General features: G+C 35.3%; 1 protein-coding gene across 10 annotated transcripts in view; it reads left to right on the forward strand.

Moving 5' to 3' along the window:
* The window catches only part of DMD (dystrophin), a 2236915-nt gene that overhangs the window by 937197 nt on the left and 1283262 nt on the right, over positions 1–16456 (forward strand). For all 10 annotated transcript variants that reach the window (XM_024988361.2, XM_024988358.2, XM_024988360.2 and 7 more), the window contains one exon: positions 7816–8010. In XM_024988361.2, coding sequence (XP_024844129.1) covers positions 7816–8010 — 195 coding nt within the window. The remainder of the gene's footprint in view (positions 1–7815; positions 8011–16456) is intronic.

Raw genomic sequence — 16456 nt, forward strand, 5'->3', positions numbered from 1 at the left:
CTCATTCTTTTCAAGCCAAGATAAAATCCTATAAAAAAAAAAATTTGTAATTTAGTCTTTAACTACAGTTTTTTTCCCCTCATAGCATCCAGTTCAAGAAGGCATATTATCACTCAAATTACAATTAAACTACCACCATCACATTGAATTTAATCAAGCACTTCACAGAATATACTGTTCATCACTCTTTGTGCTCTTTATTTATTTCCTCCTGTTTGTAAATCTTTACTATATTTTTCATTTGGTTGAAATACCTGAAAAATTTTCTCATAAAAATTTATTAAGATGTATATACCCTTTTAATGCTTAAATTTTCAAAACTGCCTTTGTTTTGTTGTCAAAGTGATGGATTCATTGGATAATAATAGCATTCTTGAACCTCTCTCCTCTTCTTTCACTAGTCTCTATATGTTGTGGACCCCTGTCTTCTAGTTTCCATTGTCCTCTAACTTTCGCTGCCTTCTAACTTCCATTGTTGCCACTGAGAAATACAGGGTTGGTCCAAGTTTATATATGTAAATATATATGTGTGTGTATATACACATACACTTAAATTTATACATATACTTAAATTGTCCTCTTTGTCTCTAACTCTGTAAAGTATCCCCCACCCTATCCCTCAGAATTCAAACTTTTCACTAGGATATTACCAGTGTTTCTAAATATGTATCTTTTTTTTTTAATTCTTTTACCCTTCTTAGTACATGAGCAACATTTTTAACTTTTGTAAATCAGTAATATTTTTAGCTCATGAAAGTTTTTTTTATTATTTAAATTATTATTTCTCTTCCATCTCTTTTTTCATTCTGATATTTATATACTTTCCATGTGAGATGTTCTTATTCTGTCCTCCAAGTCTCTTATCTTTACACTTATGATTATAGTGTCCTTCCATTCTTCTGTATGCTGTGAAATACTTCCTCTGGTTGATCACTTAGAACCCATTTTTTTTTAGCAGTTACTATTGTATTTCCAAAAACACCTATTGATTTCTTTTTTAAAACCAGGTATCAGGCTTTCTGTATTTTAGTGTAATCTTTTTAATGCTTCTCCCTTTTTTTTTTTTCAATAAGATCTCTCTTCCATTTCTTCTAGTATATTGCCTGCATGGACTCAGCTTTGTTTCCCTTCTTGAATCCCTGTGCCTCTTGAAATGGCCTGTGTTCTTTTCCTCATGCTTAAAAGAGTAGAAAAGCTGTTAGCATAAATGTAAATCAGGTTTGAGAGACATACTATATAGTGTTGATTGAGAAGCAGCAAAAATAATGGCAGTAGTTTTTATTTTTTTTAATCTGGTGAACAATGAGTTAACAAGCCAGAACCTCCCAGAATAATCATGTGTGGGAAAGCATCTTGATCTCTAAAACAAGAAGCAGTGGTTAAAGCTGCCCTCACCAAGTAGTACAGCTATTGCCCTGTAATGCCTGTGTGAAACAAACCAACGGGCACTTAATCCTTCCTGGGCCAAATAGATCTTAAATTATCTTCCACAAATGACCCCATAGACACATCTGGAAATCACCAAATCCATAGTTTCATCCCAGACTGTGCCAGAGATTACATAGCTTTCAAAAACCACCGGTTCATTATCTTTCTCTCTCCACCTACACCTCTTTTTCTGTTATTTGAGTCCCAGATACATATATTCCAGATTCTAGTAGTTCATCATGGTTATTTGAAGGTTAAATCTACTTAGGTGTGAGGGAGACAGAAAACATGTGTATATGAAGTAATTTTCCTGTTACGTTGATGTTTACATTTTGTTTGTATACACACACACACACACACACATATATATATACACATACAATGCATAAATTAATAAGCTCAGCAGGTAAATCATGCATGTATAATTTCTATACTTTATAATTGTTTTCATAAAGTAACTTTATCAGAGTTGGTGAGGTTACTTAGAGATTGAGGCTATTATATATGAAAACCATGTATGTTAGCAGTTCAGTAAAATCAATCTTCTGTAGTAGAATGACAAATTGAATTTTTAGTGTTTGACATCTTAAATTAGATTTACTAGTCAGTCTACATCACCTTCATGAGGAAAACTATCAATTTAGATAAACTACAAGAAATATTTTCTGATAGATACAATGCTAGTGTTAAACATTTTCACAAGTAAAGATTTTAGCTTTTGCATTATTGACTTTATTATAAAAAATGAATACCATATTTTTAATCTAATCAGCAAGTAAAATTTTAATTGTATTTCCTTTTAAATAAGTTAGATTTAAATTTGAATTGTCACATGTGACTAAGGACTGCTATATTGAACAGTTATAAGTTTTTTTAACTATCACATTTCTAATAAAAATCATTCAAAAACAGAATTATGACACATGCGTATTCAGGTATAGTTAGTTAGTTGTCACATTAAATAATATAAACTTAAAAGCTGGCCCAATTTTCTGAGATGCTTGAGAATTATAGCATAGAAATTAATAATAATATAAGTCTGTTCTATAAAATCTACTCAAATTGGAAGATCCACAAGATAATAGAAATTAAATGATATAGTGTAGTGGAGTGACATATATTTGCAGAAGTTAAAGTAATTCCATACTTATTTTTTCTTGTGTTAATTTTATTTTCACATTAAATTCAGTATGTGTATATGTGTGTTCATTATCACATGTGTACATACGAAAAAATTCCTGTGCCAGGTATCCATAAGCTGGTATTAGGATAGTTTGCTATTAAAATATTTATGCTAGATATATAAACTATAAGTTTTATGTGGAGACTTTGGAAAAAGTTAGAAAGGAAAATAATTTCTTGACTGCAAGCCTTCTCACACACTTCCATTTGCTAATAAGCAGTGTGGACCTCTATGAAGAAGCTAAAATAAATATCTTCTAAAATTATTTGTACCTCAAATAATGGCTTATTTTTGTTCACATATGAGTTACATTAAAATCTGAGAGACAGTTGAACCAAGACACATACCTACAATAGCATTTAGTTTGTGTGCATTAAATTGGAAAAATGCTGTGTATTTAAATCAGAAATACCTTTTAAATCTATACAAATGAAGATTACATTATGAAATGAAGAAAATATTTGTGTTTGAATTCTGGGAATTTAAAAATGGAAATTATTTTATGACTGTAGATCTCAGCAGTTGTAGCCAAATATGTGTTTTGAAAAATTATTTTTTAAGTTGATAGTTTCTTCACTTATTTAATAAATATTCTTGAATACCTACTATAGGCTAGGCTAGATATTATGCATGAGTGTCTGCTGAATTTATTTTATATTGTAAGGTACCTAGGGTATATAGCCTTATCTGTTTAATTCTCATGTTATTTTACTGGTGATTTCTCGTGAGGTCAGCCATATATGTCAGTGCTGATGTGTTGGTGCTTTCCTTGGTGGGAATAAAAGCCTTTTCTGTCATTTATCTCACAGGCTTAGTGACTAGATTTCTACCAAGTTACTAATTTATGTTAATGCATTAGAAATCCTTATTAAAATGTAAATATTATCCTGTGAAGGATAACACTTTAAACAACTATAAGCTGTTAACACATTATCGACATTTAGTTTATCAGTTTAATTAGATGGAAATTTAGCTTGGCCCTAAGGAATTAAGTAAGTCTGATGATGTGGAAGGGAAAAATCAACACAAGGCAGATCAAGGAACAGGTGCAACCAGACCCTTTACAACGGACACTACATATACCTGGCCTCCTGGAAGTAGGATGTTCTTAAAGAAAGACTACTATATCCAGCTCCAACTGATTATCTCTTTCCCTGCCAGCTTGCCTTACATGGAAAGTTTGTTCTAATTTTAGAAAATGAATATAGATATAAGGAATGAGTTTCTGTAATACTTTATCCTAATTATTTTATGTATGTAGTGTGTTTTATTGTTTTTGAACCAAATGTGAGTGTTAGTCGCTCAGTCATGCCCAAATCTGTGATCCCATTGACTGTAGCCCACCAGGCTCCTCTGGCCATGGAATTTTCCAGGCAAGAATACTGGACTGGGTTGCCATTCCCTTCTTCATGGGATCTTCCCAACCCAGGGATCCAGCCTTGGTCTCCCGCACTGTAGGAAGATTCTTTACTGTCTGAGCTACCCGGGAAGAAGGGGTAAATTATAAGCTTAATAAAATGTGTTCATGAACTGCTTTATGATTATTCAAAGATTGATCCCCCCTTTTTTTGTGTGACATAGCTTCACATAAGCACAGTTCTTGATAATGCAGTGAAGAGGGATGGAAATTGCCAAGAGAAAATGTTCTCTTGTTGCTATTTTCTTCATCGAGGCTCATAACCAACTCTTGTGATCTCATTCAGATCAGATCAGATCAGTCACTCAGTCATGTCCGACTCTGTGACCCCATGAATCGCAGCACTCCAGGCCTCCCTGTCCATCAGCAACTCCCGGATTAGGCTTACTATATAAGGTCATTCTGCCCAGTGACTTGATTGAAAGCACGCAAGGCTGAGTCCGGTCAGAATGATAGTATTGCCATGCCATTTATCTGTATCCAAAACTGTGAACAGAAAAGACTAAACCCTTACCTATCTTAGCTGTGTCATATTCTTGTTTGGTTTTTTTTGTGTGTGTGTGTATGCCATACTATTTGAGTCTTCTTTCTCTAGATGGATTAATTTTGCCAAATTTGATTATTTGATTTGCCTTTTTAGGGCTATAATTTCTATACATGGTCAAAGAGAAATAAATGCAAATAACTCAATTGCCCATCTTATTAGAAGGAAACTTTTTTAAAGACTTTTGAGACTAGGAGAGAAAGTTGCCTGTCTTAAATAACTTAAGTCTTTTCCCATTACCATATTATCTATGGCCCATCAGAACCTCTGTAAAAACCTGTAAACCATTTGGGGATTTATATACCATTGTATTATTATTTTTAAATCATTTGTAATAATTAAGTATGCTATTTTTTAAAAGACAAAATATAAACAGGTTTTCATATGATAGCACACTTTAAATTATTGATAAATAATCTTGTATTAAATATTTGGCATATCTTCATTCTTATTAACACTAATGAAGTAAAAAAAAATTAGTGTTCCATCACAGCATTACTTTTTTTGTCCAGGTATTTGTCTATGTTTTGTTAGGCTTTGAATTTGTTGACATATTTTTCTATATACCACATTTATATTAGATATAGAGGTATTTTTAAAGAATATATCATAATGATATGGCATATAGTGCATTTTTATTCTTGAATTTCTTTGACCTCATAAGTCATAAATGAGCCAGTAACCACAACCCATTTGAAACTTTTATATTGAGGAGAGAGAAGTCTTTTAAATCATGGAGGAAAAAATTTTGTTTTAAAATCTTAGATGTAACGCATCATTTGTTTCAAAACAGGATTGTCTGTATTTCATGCATGGAATGTGGCCCTTCAGGAATCAAATTTTAAGTAGTACAAAAAAGTGATAAATTTTAGAGAAACAGAAGTTTATTAAAAACTTTATGAATGATACCTGTGCCTATTTACAGAGCTCAAAATTTGAAACCAGTTTTCATCTCAACTTTAGGTGTTAAAAATCATGACTTTGTCCCATAATAATCCTTTTTAAACTTCAATTGAGCTTTCCATTTGCTAATAAAAATAGGTACTTTAGGGCTTTCTTCCACATCTCTTGATTTTCATTCCAGGAAAATGAGCGTAGTGTATTCTTTTGGGTATATATCATTAGAAATGAATGTGAACAGAGAGGAATAAAGTGAATTAGGATGGCTACAGCACTTCCTTGCTAATGATGCATGAATATCTATAATGATATAAGGTGGTAAAGAACATTAACAAAAGCAAGTTGATTTTCAAAAGGTTAGACAGGATTTGTACACATCAGAATTCGGAAGGATATAATTATTCAAGGTAGAGTTAATGAAATTCAAATGAAAAGGCAAAATCTGAATATGAGTGCACGGTTTTGCATAAAGAAGAGAAAATGAACACGATACTTCCAATTACACTGATTTTTTAATAACTGTCTGAAATTTTTATTAAAACTAAACTGAAAGGTATTCAGTATATATAGTTTATTTATTATAGACCTGCATGACTGTGTCAAGAGGAACAATGTATTTTAAGGGATAGAGAGCAAACTAAATCTCCAAATACCCAAGTCTCTTGGTTTACTTTTACAAAGAGTCTCCATTCATTGTATATGAAAATTACAATACATCTCTCTGTATTGAAAATTATTGTGTCTATTAGCATTTATAATAAATGATAACACTCAAATTATAACTGAATTTTCTTGAAAATGAGTTGACAATTTTCCAAATATTCTATTTCTCATAAAAGCTTACAAGATCATCCCTTAGCTCTCGCTCTTCAGCTGATATTCATCACTTAACTTCTCTTATCTGTGATGACTAGATACTAGGTATGAAGACAGTAGAAGGAATGAAATCTTCCAACTCTAGCCCAAAATCCTGTTATTTTAAATCTAAAATTATAAGTGCACTTCGATTATCATTCCGTTCATCAAGAAAGAATAACTGTCATATATTTGGCAGGAAACCAAACTTTGTAAAAGGTACAGTTTTGTAATGTCAGCTAATTTGTGTAATTCTATGAATTTGCAATGTCATAAATAGATGAGCCATCTGAATTAGGATTATTTTGTTTTTGTATTATCTGAGAAATGTGTACAAAAATCCTGGACCTGAGTGATCAAAAAGAAAACATAAATAGACCAGCTTATATTTTTACTCATCTTTGTGCATGCTCAGTCTGGGATCCTAAACTGCATTTAATTACATTACTGCAAAAATGAGGATGGTCTCCTCATAAAGGCTGTTCAGTAACAAGTGACTATGTTAGCATGCTTATTGTCAGAACTCTCCCAGACACCCTGTCACTGGAAACCTTCAGCTGACCACATCACCAGGCAGATGGCAGTCCATGAACTCAAAACAAAGTTATTGGGAAACTAATTTTAATTACAAAATTTGTTCTGCTTATAGAGTATACAGAGAGCAGAGGTCATTTATCTTTTTGCATTTGTGTGCCATATAGTGTTAATTCTTGCTCTTATAAAGAATAGGGAAAGAGGCATTCCTGACCAAGTCCAAACAGTCTCTGAGGCCCAAATGTCCCTCTCCTAGCATGTGAATGGCAGGCAGTGAAGCATAATTGCAGGAGGAGAGGCGGGTTTTCTCTTGGATCTTTGGGTTTGGGGGAGTTCTTATTAAAATGTGAATTTCATTCTCAATCCTACTTATCTAGGGCCCTACTTTGCAGTTTAACTTAGCAAGAAACTAGCATCAGAGAGAAGGGTTGATGCTGAGAATTTAGAGGAGAAAGTTGCTTAATAGAAAGCCAGCTACCAACCAAAACCACTTTGTCCCTCCTGTACCTTAATCAAGATTAGGGGAAAAAAGTTTAGAAAAAGTCCCTTAGATATGAATACCACAGATGTAGAGCCTGCCCCCAACCCCCACTGCATCCCACCCCATACTTAGTTTTCCAGTCAAATTAGAATTGCATTAAAAAAAAAAGTTGTAAGGATTATTTGTTTCTTGGGGTAAAACTATCCCTCTTGTGACCTTATGACTGTTGGTCTTTCATTCTCCTATCCATGATGCTAATGTGTGCATATCTCTTATTATAAAATGCTCTAATATTTTTTGAAAGAGGGGGTATGATAATAGATAACCTTGTTACGAGACTTACCATCTTGCATTGTTTTTATCCACTTTTCAGCCCTCTGTCAGCTATAAACTGGAATCTATATATGAATTCAGTAAAGGTCTTTTCAATATTAGGAAGCTAAAAGAATTGTTCTTTTGTATATCTATACCAGCACACTGTCCATGAAGAATCAGTGATGGTGATGACCGAAGACATGCCTTTGGAAATTTCTTATGTGCCTTCTACTTACCTGACTGAGATCACTCACGTCTTACAAGCCCTTTCAGAAGTGGAACAACTTCTCAATGCTCCCGACCTCTGTGCTAAAGATTTTCAAGATCTCTTCAAACAAGAGGAATCTCTGAAGGTAAAACCAAAGCACTTCCATTCAGATTTTTACAAGATCATTACGTTGATCATTACTGGACCAGAATATTTGACTTAAATATGTATACTGAAGGCATTTTGAGTTAACATATGGAAATCTTAAAACACTTTGTGAGAGAGTTAGCTTTAGAAATCTGGTGGAGAAAGAGAAATGTAAATTAAAATAAATGTGTTATTTCTTCCTAAAATGAAGACACTCACAAAATAATAATTTCTTATATTGAGTTGGCCAAAAAAGTTGCTTCGTGATTTTCTGTTGCAGCGTACAGGAAAACCTGAACGAAGTTTTTCCCCAAGCCAATACTATTGTTCAGGGCAGAAAAGACTCACTAAAGCACAAACCTTGCTAGAGAAACAGTTTATTCTCAAGTGATACATTGCTTGTCTTTCTTTTCCCATGAAAAGGGAAATTAGATGAGGTTTTAAATTATATCTGTTGTGTATATAGTTTTAGTTTTATATTTTCCACTTATAATTTATAGATTCCATTTCAGATTAGTGTCAGTATCATACTACAACTTTTGGAATGTAATCGAATATAAAGCAGTAAAATACTTTATTTAAAATCACCAGGCAAAAGCCTCCAGCCAAATCCAGCTTTTTTTCATAGCACCAACTATAAGTTTCTGAATTCCAAACTAAAACAAATCAGGATAAAGAACTTTAAATTTTAGAGGGAAGTGTCTGAAGATGAATGTAGCATCAAGAAAATACACATAATAGTTTGTGTCTCTACTGTGTGTAAACAAAAGATAATTTTTATGATCATACATTTCACACTCGAAACATTCTAGTGTAACCAGAGCTTAGTATTTTCCAGTACAGATAGCGTAAGATGACAGACAGACAGTAAGTTTGCTCTCAACAGCACTGATCAGGGAAAGGATTTTCTACTCTAAATGATTTCTTGGTATCTCATTCCATATCACATATTTGCTTCACTTTACAAATAGATGAAGCCATTTGTTTGTTTTCGAAATCAGAGTAGCAATATCTTGAGTGACTTGAGTTTAGTTTCATGCATTATATCAAATAAGCTAAAAAATTATACTTTAAAATAAAATAAGAGATACATGAATCTCTGGAGCTCCTCCATCCATTTGGTATGGTGCTGTTACTTGTTCTCTTTGAAGTGAAAGTCAAATCACTCGTGGGTACAGTGAAAGAAAGAATCTCAAATCAATTGATAAAAGAGACTTGCCAGCCTTCCTGTCATAATTCACATTAACTGATTTCTCATGACAGCACAGTTTGTAAGTTCATCATTGTCCTTCAACATGTAAATCACTGCTAATGAACTAATATCCATTCTTTTCCATGTTCATGGACAGACAGGTCAGGAGAGCAGTGACCCTAAACTTATTAAGTTCACAATTGTTCACAATTGAATGTCCTTATACCTCTTAACCTGGCACACTCAGAAGGATGGGCCCCCGGCTGCACTCATAGCTAATTATTTTTTCTTGCAGATATATTTAATAGTATTATAGCTGATACCAATTGTGATGGTATTGATTACTGTGATTTGTAAAACTGGATTATTGTAGATTTAATCTAACTAGATTTTTGAATCCTCATTAGATGGTTTGAGGTATAATTCCATCTCACTCTCACCATGACTCCTGCAACAAGCAAATGGTCTTCTCACCTTTATGGGCTTTTTGAAGGGGGATAGTTTTGATCTCAAGTCTTTTCAATGAATATGTATTTCCTCTTAAAGACATTCATCATTGTCATTATCTGGTAGTAAAAATAGAAAAGCAGTGCATAAATTGTACAGCTGCTGGTTGAGACGGTTTGAAATTAAATTGTGGTTGATTTTATTCCTGACAGATTTGCATGAATCAAATTATAGAACTGTAGTAAGTAGTGCTGTGATTTACCATACGTATTTTTTAAGTGCAATACAACATAAATAATGTACAATAGTTAAAATGAGTAATTTCTGAACTAAGTATAAATAATACAGCATATATGATTTCCACAAGTGTATTGAATTAGAAGGCTACCTAATCATTTTGACAAGACCTAACCAGATAAACAAACACCTATTTACAGAAGGAAATCTTCATTTAATATTGCTACACTAGCTAAATGGCTTCCCAGGTGGCTCACCTGGGAAGAATCCACCTGCCAAGCGGGAGACATGGGTTTGATTCCTGGGTCAGGAAGTTCCCCTGGAAAGGGAATGTCAACCCACTCCAGTATTCTTGCCTGGAAAATTCTATGAATAGAGGACCCTGGCAGGCTGCATGCAGTCCATGGGGTCACAAAGAGTCAGACACAACTAAGCAACTGAGCTCGCATGCACATTGGCTAAGGAATGTGTAGTGCTAAGTCGCTTCAGTCATGTACGACTCTTTGCAACCCCATGGACTGTAGCCCACCAGGCTCCTCTGTCCATGGGATTCTCCAGGCAAGAATACTGGAGTGGGTTGCCATGCTCTCCTCCAGGGTATTTTCCCAACCCAGGGATCAAACCCACATCTCCTTCATTGGCAAGCAGGTTCTTTACCACTAGTGCTACCTGGGAAGCCCAGCTAAGGTATAGCTAGTGCTGAATGAGAAACATGTACAAAAACAATATTCTTATGTCAGAGCTTTAATTATCAATTATCTGCTTAATTAGGCCATAGTTACTCATTTGGGACCTGGCATGAATAAAGGTGAATTATTAGGACAAAAATAAGTGTGTGAGTTAGAATAAGGATGACAGCTACAATTTCTCTTCTTCAGTAATGAGAATCAATTTGTATTCAGTGCTTAGGCACTCGATAACTAGCATGTATTAACTAATACTCATGACTCTATGAAGTATCTAAAGTTATTATCCACATCTTATAGATTAAGAAACTTAAGCCATATGAAATAAAGTAACTTGGCAAAGTTGACACAACTAGTATTGGTCAAGCAAGGATTTAAACCCAAGCAACCATGTTGCGTGAAGTGGTTTCTAGGGTATTATGTGGAGTATAGCAAGGATGAATCTGGGTATAGTAGAATACTGAGATCTGGCATGGACAGTTCGTAGAAAAAATGTCTTGGATTCGAATTCTTATTGAATCTGTGCCAGTTTAAAAAGATGCTATAAAAAGAAGCATGCGTCTTTCATGCACCTGTTAGCCTTATGCTTAGTGAAATAAGTCACACAGGAAAAGACAAATATTGTATGTTGTTGCTTATATGTGAAATCTAAAAAATAAAAAAAATGAATGTAACAAAACTGAAGCACAGTTGGAGATATAGAGAAAAAACTAGTGGTGATTAGTTGGGAGAGGGAAAGGGGGCAGGACAAGATAGCAGTAGGGGATTAAAGGGTGCAAATTACTATATTTAAAATAAATAGGTAAAAGGATATATTAAGAGTACAGCAACTATTTTATAGTAATTTTAAATAGAATATAATTTGTAAAAATATAGAATCACTATATTATACATCTTAAACTATTATAGTGTTGTACATCAACCATACTTCAGTAAGAGAAAAAGGGAGGAAAGAAGAGAGGGAGGGAAGGAAAGAGGGAGAAAGGGAGGGAGGAGGGAAGGAAGAGGAGAGAAGAAAGAGAAAAGGGAGGTGGAAAAAGGAAAAGGAATGGAGGGAAAAAAAAAGAAGTCAGACATGCATCATTTCAGTTGTTTCATCTAAACTAATGATAGCACAGATGCTCTGGTTGAGGTGAATAAAATGTTTCATGTCTTTGGTATACAAAGGAGTGACAAGAAGTATAGACACATGGAGGAAGCTCACAGATATTGACAGGACAGTTGGGCCCAATGTCAAGTTTAGATAAGATCAAGAAGTAAAGGCAACCCTTATTCAACCTCAGCAGCACTGGGTAGAGCTTGACATAAGCTGAAAAATCCAAAGACTGTGCAGCGAAGTTGTTCAGTCTTCTTTGACTGGTTCAGCTTTTAGGCAGGACACTCGAGACCGTAAAGGAATTATTGGGACAAGCCAATAAGGTAAGGAGTGAGGATTCATTCATTCAAACGTGTTTGTTAAGCTTTTCCCATATAACAGGCATTGCTCTACGTGCTTAAAAAGCAGTCAATGAAACTGATGGACTCCTCCCAACTACAGCTTTTGTTATGGCAGAAAGAGACAGAATATAGCCAAACAAGCAGATAATAAATAAGCAAATGCTGTATGTTAAAGATGATAGAAGCTATATAAAAAAAAAAAAACAGAGTTTAATAAGGGAGTATGAAACTATTGAAGGGGAAGAAGATGGTAGAATGGCAAGAGATGGGATTGTGATTTTAAATAGGGCAGAAAGGGCTTTTGAGCAAAGATATGGAGAAGGAAGAGAGTCAGCCTTGCAGCCAGACTTGCTGTCCAGGCATGGTAGGTAGGTCAGTGCAAAGGCCCATGTGTTGGGTGTGTGCCTAGCCTGATCAGTGAACAGCAGGGAAGCCAGAGTGCCTGAAGCAGAATGATCCAGGGGAGGGTAGCAGGGCATGAGATCAAAGAGGTCGTGGGGAATCCAGGTTGTGGAGGGTCTGATGGACCAATTTGAAGACTGCTGTTCTTGCTGAGTAAGATAGCCACCATTGTAGGTTTCGGAGAAGATGAGTGTGACACAATCTGATTTATGCTTTAAAAAGATCACAATGGCTGCCCTGTTGAGAGTCGAACTGTAGGAGACCAAGGGTAAAAGCAAGGAGGACAGTTGGAAAATGGATGCCAGTGGCTTGGGCTTGGGTGGTAAGGAGAGATTTTTCAGATTTGGGAATGTTTTCAAAGGGAATATAGAAGGTTCATTTCTGTGTTCACCAAAAACTTGAGCATGGTTGTATAAAAGCCCATTCTCAGCAAAGTTCGGACTCAGGAGAATTTAGGAGTCCTGTGAAGTCAGTGAAGGATCCCTTAGGAATGTAAGATTCCTTCTCATCGAAAACTTGGCCTTCTCTACACCAGTCTTGCTGTGAAACAGGGGCATCAGTGCTGGTAACAGAGATCTTATTACTCTGGTCAAAATCCTTCTCCTTTGAAATCTGTTTCATCACACTTAACCACACATTTAATAATGGCAGTCACTTGAATGAAGACAAAGCTAATGCCATGAGCAAACTGACCGGTTTTCTATTTTGGTATTAGGAGAATTAGATAATCGATGGAGGCATGGCATATACAAATCAGAACAAAATATCTGAAGGAAAATAATCAATGTTTTTGTGTATATTGTAATATAGGGCCATGCTAGATAAAGGATTAGATTTTTCACCACTGCTACTACTACTCCAGCAAAAATTATTGTAATTATTTTAAATTAAATAATCATGGAGCATATAAAAAGTCAAAGTGAAATTTGATTACAAATGCTTTTTGAATTCTACTTAAATTTTCTAATGAAATAGTTTGGTGTATGGAAAAATATGACTTCTATTAATGTATTACCATATTGTAAGATCTGATCTTTTGGTCTATAACATTTGGAATAATGTAATCATTTTGTGATTTCTCAGAAAAATCAAGATTTTCTTTTTCAATTTTAATTTAATTTTTATTTTATGTTGGAGTAGAGTTTATTTACAATGTTGTGTTTCAGGTATACAGCAGAGTGATTCAGCTGTATTTAGATTCTTTTCTCATATATGTTATTACAAAATTTTGAATAGACTTCCCTGTGCTTTAAAGTAGGTCCTTATTGATTATCTGTTTTATATACAGTAGTATGTATGTTAATCCCAAATTCCTAATTTATTCCTCCCCCTGCCTTTCCTCTTTGATAAGCACAGGTTTATTGTAAAAGTCTGTTGAGTCTGTTTCTATTTTGTAAATGAGTTCATTTGTGTCATATTTTTTAAATTCCACATTTAAGTGATATCATATTGATAGCTTACAGTGAATGATGTCGGATTCGTGATCTCCAAAGAAGAAGATTTTGCTTTGGGGCCAGGGACCAGGCTTGATCACTCAAGAGCTTTTGTGTAGCAGAGTTTTATTAAAGTATAAAAAGGAACAGAGAGAGCTTCTGACATAGACATCAGAAGGGGGATGGAGAGTGCCCCCCTCACTAGTCTTAGCAAGGGAATTATATACTTTTTTAATTAGTTATTACAGTAAATCAAAAATAATGTCTCAAGGTTGTAAAGATCTTACTAGACCCACTCCCATAATATGCACTTTAAGATAACAGGATTAGTTAGAAGGTTTTCAGGAAGGAGAAACATGTCCTCAAGCAGGATACGTTATTGTTATATAATCCTTACTAAGCCATGTAGGAAAAAACATTTGTCCTTTCCTCCTCCTTGAGAATTCCTGACCCTTATCTCCTCCTTGAGAGCCCCAGACCCCTTTCTCCTCCTCAGTGACCCTGGACTTTTTCTCAAGCTGCCTAGGAAGTGACTCTCTCAATATGATATTTGGTCTTTCTCTGTCCAATTTATTTCTCTTAGTATGATAATCTCTAGGTCCATACATGTTGCTGCAGATGGCATTAGTTCATTCTTTTTATGGCTGAGCTCAAAATTCTCCAAGACAGGCCTCAGCAATATGTGAACCGTGAACTTCCAGATGTTCAAGCTGGGTTTAGAAAAGGCAGAGGATCCAGAGACCAAATTGCCAACATCCGCTGGATCATCGAAAAAGCAAGAGAGTTCCAGAAAAACATCTATTTCTGCTTTATTGACTATGCCAAAGCCTTTGACTGTGTGGATCACAATAAACTGGAAAATTCTGAAAGAGATGGGAATACCAGACCACATGACCTGCCTCTTGAGAAATTTGTATGCAGATCAGGAAGCAACAGTTAGAACTGGACATGGAACAACAGACTGGTTCCAAATAGGAAAAGGAGTACATCAAGGCTGTATACTGTCACCCTGCTTATTTAACTTATATGCAGAATACATCATAAGAAACGCTGGGCTGGAAGAAGCACAAGCTGAAATCAATATTGCTGGGAGAAATATCAATAACCTGAGATATGCAGATGACACCACCCTTATGGCAGAAAGTGAAGAGGAACTAAAAAGCCTCTTGATGAAGGTGAAAGAGGAGAGTGAAAAAGTTGGCTTAAAACTCAACATTCAGAAAACGAAGATCATGGCATCTGGTCCCATCACTTCATGGGAAATAGATGGGGAACAGTGGGTGACTTTATGGTTTTGGGCTCCAAAAACACTGCAGATGGTGACTGCAGCCGTGAAATTAAAGACGCTTACTCGTTGGAAGGAAAGTTATGACCAACCTAGATGGCATATTGAAAAGCAGAGACATTACTTTGCCAACAAAGGTCTGTCTAGTCAAGGCTATGGTTTTTCCAGTGATCATGTATGGATGTGAGAGTTGGACTGTGAAGAAAGCTGAGTGCCAACGAATTGATGCTTTTGAACTGTGGTGTTGGAGAAGACTCTTGAGAGTCCCTTGGACTGCAAGGAGATCCAACTAGTCCATCCTAAAGGAGATCAGACCTAGGTGTTCTTTGAAAGAAATTATGCTAAAGCTGAAACTGCAGTACTTTGGCCACCTCATGTGAAGAGTTGACTCATTGGAAAAGACTCTGATGCTGGGAGGGATTGAGGGCAGGAGGAGAAGGGGACGACAGAGGATGAAATGGCTGGATGGCATCACTGATTCGATGGACGTGAGTCTGAGTGAACTCCGGGAGTTGGTGATGGACAGGGAGGCCTGGCGTGCTGCGATTCATGGGTGGCAAAGAGTCAGACACGACTGAGCAACTGAACTGAACTGAACTGAATATTCCATTATATATATCAGTATATACCACGTCTTCTTTATCTTGATGGTCATTTAGATTGCTTCTATGTCTTGCTGTTATAAATAGTGCTGCAGTAAATATCGGGGTGCATGTATCTTTTTGGATTATGGATTTCTCTGGGTATATGCCCAGGAGTAGAATTGTTCGATCTTATGGTAGCTTTATTTTTAGTGTTTTAAGGAACTTCCATACTGTTCTCCGTAGTGGTTATACCGATTACATCCCCACCATCAGTGTAGGAGGGCTCCCTTTTCTCCATATCCTCTCCAGCATTTATTGTTCACAGACTTTTTGATGATGGCTGTTCTGACCAGTGTGAGATGATTCCTCATTGTAGTTTTGATTTGCATTTCTCTAGTATTTAGTGATGCTGAACGTCTTTTCATGCGGTTTAGAGAAATGTCTGTTTAGATTTTCTGCCTTTTTTAAAAATTTGTTTTTGTTGTTGTTATTGATCTACATGAGCTGTTTATATATTTTGGAGGTTAATTCCTTGTTGGTCACTTTGCACACATTTTCCCCTATTCTGTCAATTGCCTTTTCATTTTGCTTATGTTTTCTTTTGCTGTGCAAAAGATTTTAAGTTTGATTAGGTCCCATTTATTTATTTTTGTTTTCATTTTTATTACTCTAGGAGGTGGATCCAAAAAGATATTGTTGTGATTTATGTCAGAGTGTTCCACCTATGTTTTCCTCTAAGAG

Source organism: Bos taurus, chromosome X (assembly GCF_002263795.3).
Source record: "Bos taurus isolate L1 Dominette 01449 registration number 42190680 breed Hereford chromosome X, ARS-UCD2.0, whole genome shotgun sequence".
NCBI classification, from domain to species: Eukaryota; Metazoa; Chordata; class Mammalia; order Artiodactyla; family Bovidae; genus Bos; species Bos taurus.